At 44.8% G+C, this 18883-nt stretch overlaps 1 protein-coding gene across 7 annotated transcripts in view; it reads left to right on the forward strand.

The window, feature by feature from the left end:
* Positions 1–18883, forward strand: part of STIM1 (stromal interaction molecule 1) — a 192748-nt gene that overhangs the window by 165132 nt on the left and 8733 nt on the right. For all 7 annotated transcript variants that reach the window (XM_033862421.2, XM_019939516.3, XM_033862422.2 and 4 more), the window contains 5 exons: positions 5930–6107; positions 11657–11834; positions 16690–16857; positions 17370–17470; positions 17749–17984. In XM_033862421.2, coding sequence (XP_033718312.1) covers positions 5930–6107; positions 11657–11834; positions 16690–16857; positions 17370–17470; positions 17749–17984 — 861 coding nt within the window. The remainder of the gene's footprint in view (positions 1–5929; positions 6108–11656; positions 11835–16689; positions 16858–17369; positions 17471–17748; positions 17985–18883) is intronic.

The raw sequence follows: 18883 nt of genomic DNA on the forward strand, positions 1-18883 counted from the left end.
AAGGACAGTGTTCAGTTTGGGGCCTAAGTTGATGTCTCATTAGGGCAGCAAATGATTCACTGAGGGAGAAATTGAGGCCCAGATGAGGTGAGTTTTTAGACGTCATTCAGCTTTTCAATAGCAGAGCCATGACTCAAACCTAGGTCTTTTTTTTTTTTTTTTTTTTTTTTTTTTGCGGTACGCGGGCCTCTCACTGTTGTGGCCTCTCCCGTTGCGGAGCGCAGGCTCAGTGGCTATGGCTCACGGGCCCAGCCGCTCCGCGGCACGTGGGATCTTCCCGGACCAGGGCACGAACCCGTGTCCCCTGCATCGGCAGGTGGACTCTCAACCACTGCGCCACCAGGGAAGCCCCTAAACCTAGGTCTTTAACTTACATTTCAGTGCTCTTTTCTACTGTATTATCCCACCCTCTACTTGTGTTAGAGGAAACAAGATATAAGAGTTTCAGCTTTGAAATCAAGCAAACTGGCTCTATCACTCACTCGCTTTGTGACCTTGGGCACATTCCTAAGGTTCTCTGTGTCCCAGTTTCCCCTAAGTAAATGATAGCTACTGTTTTTAGTGTAATGCCTGCTGTGGTTGGTCTCGGGCTAAGGGCTTATGTGCCCTTTGTGCTCTTAGCACAAAGAGAAGGGTGCAGAGAAGGGTGCAGAGAGAGGCCTGCCCAGTAATTGCGAGGGCTGGGGAATTTTCCTTTGTGATAGAGGAAAAGACGAGACTGCACCTTGTCTTCCTTCCTCAGTGGCTCAGGTAATAGGGAAAAGTCCTCAGGAAGCAGGAGTAGCTGCCTCTCTGGCACAGCTTGCTCTGGTCTCTGTCAGCTGTTCTTACCCTCTTTCTCCTTTTTGTTATGTTCCAACTTACCCTTCAAGCCTTCTCTAGGATGCCTTTCCAGCCTCTTCCCGGGCATGCTCAACCCTTCCCTCTTACTTTCCTCTGGGGATTCACAGCCCTTTGTGCCTGCTTTTTTGTGTGTTTGTTATTTCAGATTTGCCTTTTTTTTTTTTGAAGTATAGTTGATTTACAATATCGTGTTAGTTTCAGGTGCACAGCAAAGTAATTGTACCTGCTTTCTGTATAACAATCTGTTTTCCTGTCTGTTACTCTTTAAACTGGAAACTCCTTGAGGGTAGACACAGCTTTGTTCATCTGTCATCAGCACTCAGTGTAAGGCCCAGCAAGGAAGAAGTGCCAGGAGATGAATGCTAGAAGTTACACAGAAGGAAGCTGGGGGAGGTGGGAGAAGAGTCTGGCCCAGCTTAGTTGTGGGGAGAACAGCTCCCTATGTGGTGTCTGTGCATAGGTGAGGCAGCTAAGGCAGTTTTTGGCTACAACCAGAAGGGAGGAGGGCCCAGAAATAGTTCTTACAGGTTAAACAGATACCTCAGCACAGAAGGCTGTGTAAATGACAAGAGAAACTCCTAGCACATACATTAGTGTGGGCAGTAGAACGGTGGAGAGAATAGACTGGGAGAGGGGATTCCAGAAAGTGATAATTATTGGAGGCTCACATTCTCATTGCTAACTGGCACCCTGAAAATTCTCACCATCACCCCTGACTGTGTTCACATGTAAGCATCTCATTTGTTTACACCCTCCTCCCTTGCCTCGGGCCTGATTGTGTTAACAGTTGACCTAATTTTGCTAAAATCTGTTTGCAGCACTCAGGCTGGGAATTCTGCCACCCTCTGGCTCCCCAGGTCCTAACCAGCTTCCCTGGGTTCGCTCTGTTCACCTAGCCAGCCACCTCTGCTCTCATGAAACCTCCATGGTTTCTCTGTGGCTGTGTTCCCTGGTGTGAGGTGGATTCTGAGAGCTGAGCTCCAGTCGGGGTTGTGAGGACAGCTTGCCATATTTTTTCTGATCCCAGGAGCTGGTATTTATTTGCCTTCCACGTGCACTTTATATTGTATCTCCCCTTTCCTGCTAAAACCTCCCTTTCTTCTTCCCTTTTTCTCTCCTTTCCACCTTTGCTGAGTACCTGCTCTTGCCAGCCTCTATGCTAAGTATGAGGCTACAGAGATAAGTAAGTCTTGTGCCCTGGTCCTGAGTAACTCACAGATTACCAGAAGGTGACTGCCATGGAAGCTGAAAAACACACAGGGCCGACCTTGAGATAATACATGTTTTAAGCTGTCCAAAGAGTGGGTTGGTCAGGGAATCCTAGGGCAGACCTTGAGATAATACATGTTTTTAGCTGTCCAAAGAGTGGGTTGGTCAGGGAATCCTAGTTCAGAGGAGAAGGAATGGGCAGGTCTCTGTGAACTGTGGTAGGCTGGGAAGGTGGTGGGAATTGAAGAATAGGATTGAGATTATGATAGGAAGAGGTACATCACTAATAAGGCATAGACTAGACTCTTAAATTCCCTATTTTCCCTTCTTTTTCTGACACAATAGTTTATAGATTCTGTATTTGTCAGGGTTCTCCAGAGAAACAGAACCAATAGGTTATGTATATAGATACATATGCGAGGAGATGTATTATGAGAATTGATTCATGCTATCATGGAGGCCAAGAAGCTCCACAATCTTTCCGTCTGCAAGCTGGGACCCCAGGAAAGCCAGTGGTATAATTCAGTCTGAGTCTGAAGGCTGAGAACCAGGGGAGCTGATGGTGTGAGTCCTTGTCTGAGTCTGAAGATTGAGAGCCAGGGGAGCTGATGTAAGAGGGCAGGGGAAGATGGATGTCTCAGCTCAAGCTGAGAGAGCATATTTGCCCTACCTCTGCTTTTTGGTTCTGTTCAGGCCCTTAGTGGCATGTGGACGATTGGATGATGTCCAGTCGCATTAGTGAAGATGACCTTCTTTACTTAGTGTACCGATTCAAATACTAATCTCTTATGAAGACAACTCCACAGACACACCCAGAAATAATGCTTTACCAGCTATTCAGACATCCCTTAGCCCAGTCAAGGTGACACATAAAGTAAACCATCACAGATTCCCTTAGGACTGTGGGGTTCAGCCCGGGGCCCCACTGAAGGGAACTGACAATTCTCACATCTACTTCTCCAACTCCTACCTTTTCCTCAAATCCCACATCTACATTCTTTATTACCTATGGGATATGCCCATCTAAATGTCTCCAAACACCTCAAAGCACTTTCATTTACAACTATGCATTTGATCTTTTAGTAATTCTGTGATAATGCATTTTACAGTTGAGGAAGCTGAGACCCAGATGGGGGAAATGAATTTCATGACAGATTGGGGCAGAGGCAAGCATAGAACCCAGACTTCCTCATACTAAGTGCAGGATGCTTCCTCTGATGAAACAAAAATTTCTCTACATGAGGCCTTACGTGTAACCTCAAAGGCCTGGCCATTCAGCCTTTGGATCTTCACTGTCCTGATGACAATGCCACAGCCAGCTCCCAGCATGTTGTTTCGTGGGAAAACTCAGGCCTTGGAATCCTTAGAGTTGAACTCAGGCTAGATCAGGGGATATAGGCATCTCCATGGTGAGAGATGTTTGCATGTAGTAAAACAGAAACAATACCTGCTGCATGAGTATGAGAAAGTGGGGTGTAGCAGAAAGACCATGCAGTCAGGCAAATCTGGATTTGAATCCAAGCTCTGTCACTTTTTATGGACTCTGGCAAGTCAGTGCCTCTCTGGAGCCTCAGTTTTCTGGTCTACAGAATGGGAAGACTCTACCTTATAGAATAGTTGTGAGAATTTGAAATGAATATAAATGCCCGTTCCATTTTATATTTTCTCTATTTCCCTTCTTTGCTTATGTGGATTAAAGAGAGGGAGATATCACACTTGAGGCTTGTCAGTGAAGATTCAATCCCACTAATATTTATTGAATACCTTCTGTGTGCTGGTCAGTGCTGTGCTGGGCACTGGCCTACAGACAAGGGATGATCAGTAGGGGCCACAGAGTAAACCAGCTAGATTAGACTTATTTTCTTCCCACCAAGCTTGGTAGCCCATGGGATGCGACAGGCAGTATATTTGAGCTTCAGCTATGCATTTGAAAAGGCAGAGGGATATATGGGATGGATGCTTGTGTATTTAGGTGGAGTCAAAACTGGCTGAAGAGACCCAGGGGGTGACTGATAGAGCCTATCCTTGCCCCTGGTCATTCAGTATTTTTATTTATGCGTTGGATGAGAATATGAAGCTGCGAAAAATAGGATCTTGTTTCAAATCAATCTAGAGAAGGTAGAATAAGGGACTGAATAGAATAGATCCACGCCCAATCTGTATGCCCACCTTAAGAACTTTGAAGTGTTGGAGGTAATAGGGGGAGGGTGCTGGTCGCATGGAGTCTTGTTTGAACAGAGTACCTTTGACTTTGAGTAGGAACGTAAAGGAGATGTTGATGATGAGAAACCCTGGGAAGCCAAGATGAAAAGTCTTTAATAAACAGGGGAGACAAACAGTACCCCAGCCTTTGGTGGAGGCTGGATAGGAGGCAGGTGTGTTCCAGAAAGGAAAGCAGCTCGCTGTGCTGCAGAGATATCCCTTCTTGGGACCTGAAGGATGGGAGAGTGCGGACTTGAGAATGGCTGGAAGTATAGACCTTCCGGGAAGCTAGAGGATGGCCGCTAGAGGACCCTCAGTTTTCTCTGTTGGAGTCTGGCATAAACACGTAAAGGACACGGCTACACCCTGGACCTAGTAACTCCCCTCCCTTGGATGGAAATAGAATGTGCTAATCTGTCCTTGATCCCACACCATCCCCAGGTCCTACTGCTCAGCCTTTCAATGAGGAGCTATGAATATAACCCTTTTTGTCAAACTGGGCCTCAGCTTCGTGCAGTGGGATTTCAGCTCCATGTGTCTTTTCCTGCTGTCTAGACCCTGCCTCAACTCGGTGGCTCCACTGGATCCTTTTGGATTCCCCTCAGCCCCTTGTCCTTACTGGGCACGGAAATCCCGTCAGTCCTGCCTCCCCCTCCCCAACACCAGGTGACGCACTGTGCACAGGACGTCATTACCTCTTTCCCCTCGTCTGGGGCCCCTCTGAGCCATAGCTGCTCTATCTCAAGTGGAGTACAATGCAGGCAGGGCCTACAGGAGCAGCCTCTTTCCCTCCTGGTGTCTCTTTCAGTCTTCTGTGCTGTGGCCGAGAGCCCAGGTCTGGCATACCGGGACCAATCTCAGGCTCCAGGACTGCCCCTCTTCTGGCGGGCTCAGTTCTTGGGACGTGGTTTTTACTCTTATCTTCTGATGTTATTCCTTGTCTAGCTTTTTGGTTTTGCTCTGGAGACTGAGCATTGCTTTGAACCCCAGCTGGCGGCCAGGGCCCTCGCACCTCACCAGATTGCTGCCAGGCCTTCCCTGGAGGTATTCTCTCTTCCTGGCACATGTCATGTCTTAATGTGTACCAATCTCTTGATGCTACTCCTGTTCTACCTGGTCTCTGGGCTGAGCCGCAGCCTAGAAATGCTCTCTGTAGATGAGACTTGCAGACCTTTACCTGCTCTGTTCTTTGTACCTTGTACCTAGAATAGCCTCGTAGTCCAGGAGACCCAGCTCCTGCAATAATCTCAGTCCCACAGCCAGTCCTCAGGCTCCAGTGACATTGCTTGGTACCCTTACCAGCCATCCCCTTCTACCTAGTGTAGCACTGTAGCCTTGCTTACCCTGTAGGGTAAAAGCCACTGCATCTGGGCACATGGGCTCATCGCAGCCCAGAATGGCTGGGATGTATTGAGAAGGCACTAGTTCTCTTCACTGTGTATTAGGAGAGTATGATCCAGTAAGCTTCCTGTATTGCTCTAAGGCCTCTCATCCTTTCCAAACTAGGCCTTGACTTAGTAGAGAAAATGGCACAGAGTGTGGCCAGTGTGTGTCTAAGAAGAGAAACGACTTCCTCCTGAGCGGGAAGGCTTTGTGGAGGAGGGGATGCAGCAGAGTCTGCAGGGCTAAGTGTGTAGTGGGCACCCCGACTCACTGTGCCCTTCTTCTCTGGCAGTGACCCGCCATAATCACCTCAAGGACTTCATGCTTGTGGTGTCTATCGTTATTGGTGTGGGCGGCTGCTGGTTTGCTTATATCCAGAACCGTTACTCCAAGGAGCACATGAAGAAGATGATGAAGGATCTGGAGGGCTTACACCGAGCTGAGCAGAGTCTGCATGACCTTCAGGAAAGGTAAGGCCCTGCCCCTTCCCCACGGCCCTGGTGCTGCCATCTCTTGGGAGCCTCCAGTTTCCACCTGCGCTGTGGGCCGTCTGGCTCCTGAGACCCTGCCGACGACGTAGAGGCCCAGGCTGTGTCATCCTTCCAAACCTGCATCAGAGCCTAGGTTCCTGCCATTCCATTCGCACAGGCAAGTATTCCTCCCCAGGGCAGAAGCTTATTTCTCTCTTTTCTCCCTCGGAGCTTCAGAGGGAGAAGTGTGGAGCTGTCAGAGGTCTTGAGCTTCCCTGGTTGGATGACTAGTTAGGGGTCATTCTATCCTCCGTCCCACCTCTGGACTGCTTCCCTTCCCATAGAAGTAGACATAATTAACTGTTCTTCACTGTTTCCCAAAGAAACCTCACAAATCTGTCTTCCTAATACCTTTCATGCTTTCTTGTACAGCATCTAAATCTCACGAGACTCACTTGTTGTATGACTTTGGGTAAATCCCTTTCCTTTCTAGGACTTATTTCCTCATCAGTAATGTAAAGGCATTGAACTAGGAGAATACCAGGGCCTTCTAGCTCTGATAGTCTGGTATTCTGTTTAAATAAAACATGGCTTAGAAACTATTGTAGAAGATCTAGCTGTGAAGAGAAGGTGCCAGTCAGTCAGCCAACCTAAGTATTGGGTTGGCCAAAAGTTTCCTTCGGTTTTTAAAGTAAAAATAAAAGACACATTTTTCATTTTCACCAAGAACTTTATTGAACAGTGTATTCACCATTTTGTTCCACTACCTTCTGCCATTTTTCAGACAGCTTCGTAGTTCCATCTCCCCAAAACTTTTTATCTTTTTGAGCAAAGAACCATTCCAGGTGCCTTTTACAGTCTTTCAGGGAATTGAAATTTTTTCCATTAAGAGAATTTTGTAAAGACCGAAATAAATGGAAATCCGAAGGTGCAATATCTGGTGAATACGGCGGGTGAATCAGAACTTCCCAGCCAAGCTGTAACAGTTTTTGCCTGGTCATCAAAGAAACATGCGGTCTTGCGTCATCCCGATCAAAGATTATGCATTTTCTGTTGAATAATTCTAGACGCTTTTCGTCGAGTGCTGCTTTCATTTGGTCTAATTGGGAGCAATACTTGTTGGAATTAATCGTTCGGTTTTCCGGAAAAAGCTCGTAATAGAGGACTCCCTTCCAATCCTACCATATACACAACATCACCTTCTTTGGATGAAGACCGTTCTTTGGTGTGGTTGGTGGTGGTTCATTTCACTTCCCCCACGATCTCTTCCCTTCCACATTATTGTACAGTATCCGCTTTTCATCGCCTGTCACAATTTGTTTTACAGACAGAACATTTTCGTTACACTTAAGTAGAGAACCGCATGTGGAAATACGGTCAAGAAGGTTTTTTTGCTTAACTTATGTGAAACGCAAACATCAAAGCGATTCACATAACCAAGCTGGTGCAAATGATTTCCTACATTTGATGTGGATATTTTGAGTATGTTGGCTATCTCCCGCGTGGTGTAATGTTGATTATTCTCAACTAATGTCTTGATTTTATTGCTATCAACTTCAACTGGCCTACCTGACCGTGGAGCATCATCCAGCAAGCACGAAACTTCGTAAACCACTTTTGACATGTTCAATCAGTCACAGCACCTTCTCCATACACTGCACAAGTCTTTTTCTGTGTTTCATTTGTGTTTTTATCTTTCTTGAAATAATAAAGCCTAATAAGCTGAAAAATGTTGTTTTTTTCTTCCATCTTCAGTATTAAAATGGCTACACAAAAATTCACCAGTTTTTTTTTTTTTTTTGCGGTACATGGGCCTCTCACTGTTGCGGCCTCTCCTGTTGCAGAGCACAGGCTCCGGACGCGCAGGCTCAGCGGCCATGGCTCACGGGCCCAGCCGCTCCGCGGCATGTGGGATCTTCCCGGACCGGGGCACGAACCCGTGTCCCCTGCATCGGCAGGCGGACTCTCAACCACTGCGCCACCAGAGAAGCCCCCAAAATTCACCAATTTTGATAAGTTTTTTTTTAAATGCATGCTGATATGACAGCTGTCACAATACAATCTAACAAAATTGTTTCTAATGAAGTTAAAGACAACTAAGCGCTACTGGAACCATCTTACAGAGAAAAACCAAACGAACTTTTTGGCCAACCCAACACTTCCTGAAGTCTAGGAATCAGGTCTGTGCAGGGAATTGTAAGGAAGTCACTGCTCCTGGGGCCACAAAGCTCACACTTAAGAAGGAGCAGTGACTCAGTGCCAGCTTATGGGACGAGAGCTTCAAGGACTGGAAGGGCACAGAGGTAGGAGATGAGTGGATGTGGAGTCTGAGGAGGTGGCCTTGAAAGACGAGTAGGAAAGATGTAACCTGGTAGTTCTGGTTGAATGTATAGAGTGAGGCCAGATCCCTGGCACCTACAGACTCACATGGAGAAATTTAGCAGGATGCAAAAGGCAATAGAGAGTCAATGTAGGTATTTGGCTTTTTTGCTTTGTTTTGGTTTTGAGAAAAGGAGAAGCCTACTTCAGGACTGTCTTTTAGAAAATTATTCCAACAGCCTAGGGGCTCCAGTTGGGAAGTCTTTGCAGGAATCCATGTAAAAAGGAATGAAGAAGTCTGGCTCTTTTCTGTTATTTTAAAATGATAGATATAATTTTCTTTGGAGGGATGGGGAAAGGATTTCTTAAGAGCTAGGTATTGTTAAGTACTTAAATGTATTATTGTTTTTAATCACCACAACCCTGTTAGGTAGGTATTGTTATCCCAATTTTCAAGTTGAAGAAATGAAGCCTCAGAGAGGGTGAGTGTCAGTAAGTAGTAAGCTAGGAATTTCGACACCCACAGGGCGCTGCCTCAATAAAGGCAGGCTTAGCAGATTCATTTCCATGGGCTGGACTTTTAGGAGGCAAGAGGAGTTTTATCTTTGAGCCGATTCCTGGCTACTTTGCTGGACCCCCTTGTTCCTGGGCCCTTTTCCAAACAGGGGCTAAATGCTGCTATGTGGGCAGTCCCCGTTCTTCATTTGTCTGAAAAACATGTACTGTTTTCATTCCAAAGGCAAAGAATCTAGGCAGGAGACATTCCAAGTTTGGGGATAAAACTAAGCTCCCAGCCCTCCCTGCTCCGCATGGCCTCCAGAGCTAAATGACCACTGCGGCACTTGGAGAAACAAATGCACACACTCCCCAAAGACAGGCTTGCACCTGTGCACACACATATCCTCCTCTGACAGTGTCCAGAGCCCATGTGCCTCCTTGTCCCTCCTCACTTTGGCAGGCCTACACTGTCAGCCACCAAAGAGCTTTTTTACAGAGTTCCTGATATTTTGGGTGAATAAATGTAATGCTACATGTGCATTCCAGTTAGGATTTCATTGGGTTTCAAGATAATTCTTTGAGGCAGGCAGGAATTTTGATTACCATTTACAAAGGAAGAAACAGGCCTAGTCCAGGGAACAGACTTGTCCATAGTCATACAGCTGCTTAGAGCCAGGGCTTGCAGTCAGGCTGCCTGATTTTCTTGCTTGTAATGGTAACTGATTGCTGCCTTCAGGACGCTTAGTCTTCTGTGGAGGAGATGTAGTGAGACAAGGCTTGATTGTATATTTATTTTCTCATTTCTGTACCCAGTGGTATTTATTGATCTTCATCTCTATTAGATCCTGTTAGGGTTATGAAAGTGGGTCAGTTTTGATTCTACTTTAAAAGGAGCTCCCTATTGTATGGAGAAGACAGGCATATCACAGGCTTTTCAGAAGAGGCTGCTTCCGGAGAGGATAATATGTCAGTGAAGAATCGAATCCCTAGTGGTGTAATTTCAAGCAGTGGGGTCATGGAAGAATACAATAAAGGAGGACATTCAGCAAGGGGAAGGGGATGGGGCTGGAAATGGCACCTCTGATTTGTTTTTAGCTGTGCATGTAGCGCCACCTGCTGTATACCTTAAGGAGGTTCAACTGCCTTTCACTCCAGGAGCAAAGTAGATAGAAGGCTGCAGTTTGTCAGCAGGAAGCTTGCAGCCTAGACATTTTCCCTCTTCCCTCCTTACTTGTCACCACATCTTTTGAGGCTTCAGTCACTGACACATCTGGACTTGGGATTATTTAGAGGCTGAGTTCTGTTTCTGCCTCTTCTGTTTCACCTTCTTAATTAACTCAGTGGTCAGTGCTCTTCTCTGTGGGCCCTACTTGTTCTGTAGCCTATCCTTCCTCTTCCGTACCTCAAGTCTAAAGCCATATATCACTTGTCTTCTTCCTCATCCTTTCCCCCTCTTATCCTGCTTCCCCGGTAACTTGGTGGTTCCTGCTAAGATCGGAAGACCTGACAGTGGCTAAGTCCTTTCCCTCTTCCAGAGGGACTAGCCAACTGTTACTCTTTCTTCTGGGTCTAGTCCCAGGCCTCACCTTCCCTGACTCCTTTCAGGCAGAGTTGATCACCCCATCCCTGGGGCCTACCCAACACCTTGTATATCTCTCTATCATAGAACTTATCACACTGTGTGCACCTATCTGTTTACTTGTTTATATTGGACTAGATTATGAGTACCTCAGCAGCAGAGACAGTTTTCTCACTCATTTCAATATATCTAGGGCTCAGCACAGGGCTTGGCATTTAGTAGATGCCTTAAAGTACTTGGTGAATGAATGGATGGATGAATGAATGAACATAGATATGTGGCGGAAAGAAGGGAGGAAGGAAGGAAGCTTGGTTGGATGGATGAAAGGTTTTGTCAGTAAACAGAGGGAATGTGTGGGTGGGTACAAGAGCATATTTTCATTATAACTGATGCCCTTGAGATCTTACCCACCATGGAAGATACTTAGGAAGGGAACTCAGGGCTGGGGGCAGCAGGGGCTCTCCCAAATCCTGTCCAGCCCCTTTGGCATGAATTTCATTTTTCGGTGCTTCTGGGAACAGGTACTCAGGAGTCCAAGAGGTACAGCTCAATAGTTCCTCTCTCATCTTCCTAAATCCCCCCCACTACCACCACCTCTGTCACATCTCACCATCAGGCTTTCTCTGGGTCTTTGGTCTAGCTTGCAGGGTGTTCTACATTTATTGCACCTTCCAGATGCCTTGGTATAAGGGTAGTAACTGTGGGATTTGAAGACATACAGATTGGAATTCTGGTCTCAGTTCTACATGCAGTTAATTCCTGTCTCTAAGCCTTCATGTCCGTATCTGTCCCAGGCTTATAATGATACAATATATCATTATCTGCAGGGAGAACAAATGTGAAATACCTTGTAAATTAGTAGTTGTTACGATCTGAGTATGTGAGACACCTTAGAAGGAAGGATTCAGGTACCCAGGAACCTAGCTTCACAGCCTTTATTACTGGCAGCAGAATGATGGCCCACATAAGAATTATGGTAGTGACCGTGGTTTCTGTTGGCCCTGAGCTACCTCAGAGCCAGGCAGGCAGCAGAGTAGGGAGAATATGTTCAGAGTGCTGGAGCCCTCATTTTCCTCTTGGATGCCATGCCTCGTGGCGTGTTGGCTGGCGCCCGCTTGCCTGGCCTTCTCCAGCTCCCCGCATCGCCCCCCAGGCTGCACAAAGCTCAGGAGGAGCACCGCACAGTGGAAGTGGAGAAGGTACACCTGGAGAAGAAGCTGCGTGATGAGATCAGCCTTGCCAAGCAGGAAGCCCAGCGGCTGAAGGAGCTGCGGGAGGGTACTGAGAATGAACGGAGCCGCCAAAAATATGCTGAGGAGGAGTTGGAGCAGGTAGGGGAAATCTGCGAATTCTTGGACACCCCGAGGGGGTGGGGTAAAAGGGCAGGGGCCAAAGGTCTGGCTAAGAGTAGTGGGAAAGTTGCAAAAAATGGTCACTGCAGTTGTCAAAGAACAGTGAATAGCAGGTGGTAACAGTTATTTTGTTCCTTTTTAATTGAGGTATTTACATAAAGTATACAAATCCTAAGTATACAGCTGGCACACTTTTACATATGCATGTACTTGTGTAACCACCATCCAGATCAAGATACAGACTCTCTTAAGCACTCAGAAGGCTCGCTTTTGCCTCCCCTTTCTCCCTGTCAGTATTCCACCCAAAAGGTAACTACAGTCTTAATCTCTAAACCAGATTAGTTTCACGTGCTTTTTGAACGTCATCTAAATAGCATTATACAGTATGTATTCTTTTGTGTTTCGTTTCTTTCACTCAACATTGTGTCTGTGAGAGTCATCCATGTTTCATGTAGTGATAACTGATTTATTTCCATTGCTGAGTATTAATCCATTGTATGAATATACTGTAAATTATTTATCCATTCTCCTGTTGATAGACTTTTGGGTTGTTTGCAGATTTTTTTTTTTTTTTACAGTTTATCAATAACATTGTTTATGAACCTCCTTGGTGGGCATCACTTATTTCTGTTGGATATGCAGTAGGTCATTTATATATTTAACTTTATCAGAAATTGACTATTTTCCAAAATGGTTGTACCAATCTATACTGCCACCAGCAATAGTGTGCGAGTTCTAGTTGAGCTACAACCTTGGTATTTTTAGGCATTTTCATTTTATACATTCTGATATGGATGTAATGGTATCTCATGGTGATTTTAATTTTTATTTTCCTATTGACCAATAATATTGAATACCTTTCCATACGTTTATTGACCACTTTATTTGGGAATCTCTTCTAATTTAAAAAATTGGGTTGTATTTTTTCTTAATTGATTTGTAAGAGTTTTAAAATATATTCTGGATGTAAGTCTTCATGTCTATATATATACATACATATTGCAAATATTTTCTCCCAGACTGTGGCTTGCTTTTTTGCTCTTTTAATATTGTCTTTTAATGAACAGACGTTCTTGACTTTAATGAAGACCAATTACTCAATCTTTTTTTTTTTAATGGTTGATGTTTTTTGTGGCCTGTTTAAGAAATCTTTTCCTAACTCCAAGATATTTTCCTCTAGAAGCTTTATTGTTTTACTTTTCACATTTAGGGATATAGCTTATTTCAAACTAATTTTTATGTATAAGATGAGATAGGAGATCAAGATTTTTTCCCAGGTAGATACGCTGTTCTGTGGTCTATATGTCTATCCTTATCCCACATTGTCTTACAACAAGTCTTGATATCTGGCAGTGTTAGGTTCTCCAGCTTTGTCCTCCTGCCAGATGGCCTTGGCTATTCTAGGTTCTTTGCATTTCCATGTTGGCTTGTCATTCCGTTACAGTGTGCTCTGCTGGGATTGTTATTTGTTTTTACATTGAATCTATAGATTAATGTGGGGGAAAACTGACACTTTAACCAAATAATTATTCTAATTCATGAGCACTGGTTATCCTGTCACCTATTTAGGTCTCTAAAAATTTCTCTCAACAATGTTTTGTAGTTTTCAGTGTAGAAGTCTTGCACTTAAATTTTTTTTTAACTTGTTCTTATTTTTCTAGCTGCTTGAGATGGAAGAATAGGTTATAGATTTTAAACCTTTAATCTTTTCTAACACATGCATTTAGAGCTATAAATTCCCATCTCAGCACTGCTTTAGCTGCATTTACTAAGTTTTGATATTTCATATTTTCATTATCATTCACTTCAAAATATTTTCTAATTTCCATTGTGATTTCTTATTTGGCCTGTGGTTATTTAGAAGTGTGTTGCCTAATTTTCAAACACTTGGGCACTTTCCTATTTATCTTTCTCATTGATTTCCAGTTTAATTTTGCTGTGGTCACACAGTGTGTGCCATAGGGTTTTAGTCCTTTCAAATGTGCTGAGACTTGGTTGATGTAAACAGACTACACAAAACAATTGAAAGGCAAAGTGTCAGACTGGATAAAAAACAAAACCCAACTATATGCTGTTTACAAGAGGCAAGCTTTAGAAATAAGGATACAAGATGGTTAAAAGTAAAAGGATGAGAACACTAGGATAAACACTAAGCAAAATAAAGCAGCTGTAGCTATATTAATATCAGACAAAGTAGACTTTAGAGAAAGAAGTATTACTAGAGACAAAAATGGACATTTCACTTATGATATGTGTGAATTAAACAGTAATATATAACAACCTTTAATTTGGTACACCTAAAAATATAGTTAAAATACATATGTAAAGCAAAAGTTAAGAAAACTAAAAGGACAAATTCATAATCAAAGTTAGAGATTTGAGCATCTATCTCTCAGTAATAAGCAGCCAAAATTATCAGTAAGGATATAAAAAATTTAAACGTGGTTAATCAATTTCACCTCATTGGTGTATATAGAGCATTTTACCCAACAACTGCAGAATACACGTTCTCTGTAGTGCGTATTATGCTTAGTTCTGTTCTTTATTTCTCTCTGTGCTTTGGTTTGGTTGTTTTATATTGATCTGTCTTTGAGTTCCCTAATCCTGTGTTCTGCCGAGAATTGTGCTATTTAGCCCATCCAGTGGAATCCTACTCTCGGATAATGTATTTTTCTAGAATGCCCTTTCATAGGGCATTTTCTAGAATGCTCTTTTATAGGTTCTCATTCCCTGTCCAGAGTCTCCATGTTTTCATGTTTCCTGTCCATCTTTTCCCATATTTTCTTTAACATTTCAATCATAGTTGTTTTAAAGTCCTTGACTGGTAACTCTTAACATCTGGATCATTTGTGGGACTGCTTATTTTTTCTCTTGATTATTGCTTATATTTTCCTGCCTCTTCTCATGTCTAGTAATTTATTTTTATTAAATGCTGGACAGTGTGCATAAAAAATAATAGAGGCTGCAGGTGATTTTTAATCTTCCATCAGATATAGGGTTCTGTTAGGTATGTTGGGTGAGGCTCTGATTGCCTCAAGCCAATGAGAGACTGACATATGTTGGAACTGGGTTGTAGTTTAATAAGACTTGGTCTAAGGCTCATTTGTCCCAGTTTCTCAGGTATGCCCCTTCCTGACTTGTTATTCAGATCTGGTGGATTTCTTTCTCCTCAGCCCTGAAAGGCTATGAGAGATTCATTTCTGCCCCTTGGAGGTTTTTTTTTTTTGTGGTACGCGGGCCTCTCACTGTTGTGGCCTCTCCCGTTGCGGAGCACAGGCTCCAGACGCACAGGCTCAGCGGCCATGGCTCACGGGACCAGCCGCTCCACGGCATGTGGGATCTTCCCGGACCAGGGCACGAACCCCTGTCCCCTGCATCGGCAGGCGGACTCTCAACCACTGTGCCACCAGGGAAGCCCTCCTTGGAGGTTTTTAAGTTAGCGCTTTGTCCTCCTGCTCCTCATAGCTTCAAAGTTTTGCAGCTACATCAAACTGCTTTTAATGTAGAACTTGATCTTACACTTCCAGACTCGGTGTATCAGCCTCTAAGGTATCTGTTCCTCATTTTAAATCTATAAAGCCAGGAGTGGGCCATTTTATAGTTTCCTTTTCAAGGAGCAAAAACCAATTGATGCTTCATCTTGTCATTGGCTTTCAGAGGAATGAAGGTGTTCTGTCCTTAGCTAAGGCCCTCCCGGTCTATATTAGGTTCAGGGGAGGACCTCAGGCCTGCTATGGGATACTTCCCCAGTGGCTGAAGTTGGGCATGAGACTGCTCTCAATCTCTTTTCTCTGGGATTCTGACCAGCTAAAAGTCAGTGTTCAGATGGGGGAGTTGGGGATCATTTATACTGGTAGGCTGGGTGAGATAGAAGGAATTCAGTGAATATAATGGATTCTGTATATACTCTCAGATTCATGCTTAAGTGCTTTGTGACCATCTGCTTCATTTTATGCTCCTTGCTGAGAAGTCAGTGAGGAGGTTTCTGCTTACACATTGGTCCTTCCATATCTTGACCTCTGTTGGCAGTGCCCATGTTAGGTATAAGCTTGCTTGTTGTTTTCTTGCCTTGTAGAGAGTGCCTATTACAGCCTACCCACCCATCTCAATGGGAGAATCACTGATAAAGTCTCTGGGCTGGAGGAGACTTTGGAGAGTATTCAGGCCAATCCCCTTCTGGATCAGCAATCATTTTGAAGGTCTTTCAGACATGAGCTCTTTACATACCTCTCATGACGGGGAGCTCACGCTCTCCTGAGATCACCCCTTCGCTTACAGTTTGGATTTGCATGGGAGAAAGCCTTACACTGATTGAGGTCTGCTTTAGGAAACACATGGTCACACAGCCAGTTGAGTGACAGACCAGGGACCAGATCATATTTCCAGACTCCCAACCAAATGCTTTTCCTGCCACATTGTGATGTCTTGGGTCCAGGAACAGACCCAACTGTCAGAAAGAAGAGGATTTATTGAGATAGCCTGTACCTTATGAGAGCAGGGAAGATTGCTGAGATTGGCTATATGATGAGGAGAGGCAACCAGTATGTGAGAATAGATTGCTCTACTCTGGCAGCAAAAATAAATAAATAAATCAATCAATCTCCATCTGAGTTCTGGTTGACACTACTGACTGTGTGACCTTGAGGAGGTTACTTTCCTTCTCCAAGCTTGGTTTCTTGTATGTAAAATACAGAGAATAATCCTTGCCCCTTCTCCCTCTTGGGAGAGTTGTGAAGCTTAGGTGAGACAGAAGAAAAGAACTCTGAAGTATCATACAGAGGCATTGGAGAGGGTCTTGGTAGTAGTAAGGACTCACATCCTCTTGGCTACACAGGTCCGGGAGGCCTTGAGGAAAGCAGAGAAGGAGCTGGAATCACATAGCTCATGGTATGCTCCAGAGGCCCTTCAGAAGTGGCTGCAGCTGACACACGAGGTGGAGGTACAGTACTACAACATCAAGAAGCAAAATGCCGAGAAGCAGCTGCTGGTGGCCAAGGAGGGGGTGAGACCTGCCTTCCTGCTGCCCTCTTCTCTCCCCCCACCCTCCTTTCACCTGCCTTTCTTCCTCCTCTCTGCCTCTCTATATCCCTCCTGTTGGACACAGAGATATCCTGGTGTTGGGTTTTGTTTCTTTTCCTGATAATACAGTTTCTAATAATGTCTTCAGGCTTCTGGAGGAGGGAATGAGGGTGTGGGGCTACTCCCACCTGCCTTTTGGGAAAGATGAAGCAAGTGGAGGCAGGTAGAGGGAAGTCTCTGCTGGCCCCAGACTGACATGGGGACAGAATCCTCCTGGGGCCAGGATCCCTTTGCTTGTCTCACTGCCTCTATTTTCTTTCTTCCCCTATGCTTTTCTCTCCTGTTGCCTTCTGTTTTCCTTTCCCTTCTTGTCTTCCTTCTTCTTGTGCAGCCTAAGCTGTGCTAGGAGGAAGGGGAACCAGTCACAGAATAGCATTTCTCATTTCTCTAGCCTCTATCCCTGCTCTTTTTAAGCTGAGGGCCTCATCTTTGCAGGCTGAGAAGATAAAAAAGAAGAGAAACACACTCTTTGGCACCTTCCACGTGGCCCACAGCTCTTCCCTGGATGATGTGGATCACAAAATCTTAACAGCTAAGTAAGTAGCCCCTGTTGCCCAGCTCTGGCGATGTCCATCCCATCCTCAGAGTCGGAGGTCGTCCAGGGCCTCCAGCCCTAACTCTGCTTCTTCACTGGTAGAGGTACAGCTCTGGTCTCGTGCCGCAGCCCTTGGCTATTTCCCACCTTGCTCTTAAGTTTATGATTTAATTGTGTTTCTTATTTACACATATCCCCCCAACTTGCTCCTCTGAGAAGCAGCCTCACTTCTGTTGGGGCTCACACCCATGCCTGCCATTTCCTTTCATCCCTCTTCAGGCAAGCTCTGAGCGAGGTGACGGCAGCACTGCGGGAACGCCTGCACCGCTGGCAACAGATTGAGATCCTCTGTGGCTTCCAGATTGTCAATAACCCTGGTGTCCACTCCCTGGTGGCTGCCCTCAACATAGATCCCAGCTGGATGGGTAGTACGCGCCCCAACCCTGCCCACTTCATCATGACTGACGATGTGGACGACATGGACGAGGAGATTGTGTCACCCTTGTCCATGCAGTGTAGGTGACCTCTTGGCTGGGGAGGAGGGAAGGAGCCTTTGATGTGCAGATTGAGAAGTTGGCCTCTGCTGTGCTTAAGCAACATATGGGGCAGAAACCAAGATGGTTTAACTCATGACCTTGGTTAGTAAAGCATAATCCGCATCAAGATACCCCTTTATAATTGTCCTTTTGGTGGTTTTCCCTTTGCTATATATTCTGTTTACCCTATGGGTCTGTTGTGTTAAGTGTGTCTCCCTTCACTCTTTGTGTTTTTTTTAATCTCTTTATTCTCCTTTCCCCCCGCTCCTATCTATCTTTATAAAAATAATCTCCTTTAGTGGTTCATAATATAAAAATGGCATTCATTTTGACTACTTATTGCTTTAATTGGTTTTAATTTTATATTCCTTACTTTTAACTGCTAAAGTAGTTGAATGGAATGATGTCTCTTTCTTTTTGTTTTTTCGTGTGAGGCCCCAGGAAGCTATAGTCCCTTACGGTAAAAGAGCCCTAAATCCTCCAAGCCAGAAAGACATTCTTGTCCAGGAGGGATCTCCTGCACAAGCATGTCTGTCTTTCCACCTGAACTCTCGGCCATCCCCACCCTCTGTCCTGGGTCTTCCCTCTTCCTTTTCTCCCCTGCGAGTGGTAAGAGCTGAGTAGAGCAGAATTGAAGGAGACAGCACTCTGTGGGAATTCTGAAGTGAAGGAAGGGACATACCCCTTACTGACCCTGTTGAATTTTTCTCTGGATCAGAGGCTATTTTAGATAAATAGGATAGACTTTTATGGAAAAGCTCTTGTGCTGGGCCCATATCCCATGAGTGCAGAGGGGATGGCAGAAAGCTGGGCTGGGTTAGGGGCTCACTTTCAGAAAGTCAGATTCTTTAATCAGGCTGGATTCCAGCTCCAGACAG

This window comes from Tursiops truncatus, chromosome 8, assembly GCF_011762595.2.
Source record: "Tursiops truncatus isolate mTurTru1 chromosome 8, mTurTru1.mat.Y, whole genome shotgun sequence".
In the NCBI taxonomy this organism is placed as follows: Eukaryota; Metazoa; Chordata; class Mammalia; order Artiodactyla; family Delphinidae; genus Tursiops; species Tursiops truncatus.